Consider the following 779-nt stretch of genomic DNA (forward strand, 5'->3'; position numbering starts at 1 on the left):
AGGAAGCAAATAAGAAATGGATGTGAAATAAATTAAAGAAATAATTATAATTCATTTAGTTTAGATAATCCCCAAACACAATCTCGCAAGGTATACATTACCAAAATCTCTAAATTGAAACATTTTGTTGTGCATCATCAACAAAATTGGCACAGAATAGAACTAGCACTTGGACAGTACTGTATCCAGTACTTGGGTTAAACTAAGGTTCGAAGAACTACAAATACAACAAGACATCCAAAGAATATCATAAATATAAAATATTTACTATGTCTACAGAACTTGGAAATGAAAAATTAATGATAAATTGTCATGAAGGAAAGAGGATCTGCTTTTAATATCACCTATAAAGTTGATCTTCCTGATGGAAAGAACATGTGGCACAGGAACAACTGGAAGTCTTGTGAGATGGCACGTTGTTAATGAAAACTCATTTCAATCATTTTAGCAGTAGGTTTCTACGACGATGTGTTTCTGCTCCAACTCGCAATTTGGCAAACTCATTTCTGGAATGGAAGACAGCTATAGCATCTAATGCATTGTCTACCTCTATCTTTACAACACTGGTAAATGAAAATGGGCTTGATTTTGTCAATTGTCTTTGGTATTCACCATAAAATATCCTCTTTTTATGGGTTAGTGATGTGACACCAATACTATGTCAAAGCCAATATCGTTTCACTGTAATAACTCTGTAAATCATGGTCTATATTTTTATGAAACATGAATCCATATAAACTCACTAAAAACAAGTCTTTACATTTGTCTTAACCAATATT

General features: G+C 32.3%; 1 protein-coding gene across 1 annotated transcript in view; it reads right to left on the bottom strand.

Moving 5' to 3' along the window:
- Positions 1-779, bottom strand: part of LOC119588950 (DNA-directed RNA polymerase III subunit RPC3-like) — a 13,560-nt gene that overhangs the window by 5,499 nt on the left and 7,282 nt on the right. The window contains 1 exon segment of the mRNA XM_037937559.1: positions 489-563. Coding sequence (XP_037793487.1) covers positions 489-563 — 75 coding nt within the window.

This window comes from Penaeus monodon, chromosome 24 (assembly GCF_015228065.2).
Source record: "Penaeus monodon isolate SGIC_2016 chromosome 24, NSTDA_Pmon_1, whole genome shotgun sequence".
Classification (NCBI taxonomy): Eukaryota; Metazoa; Arthropoda; class Malacostraca; order Decapoda; family Penaeidae; genus Penaeus; species Penaeus monodon.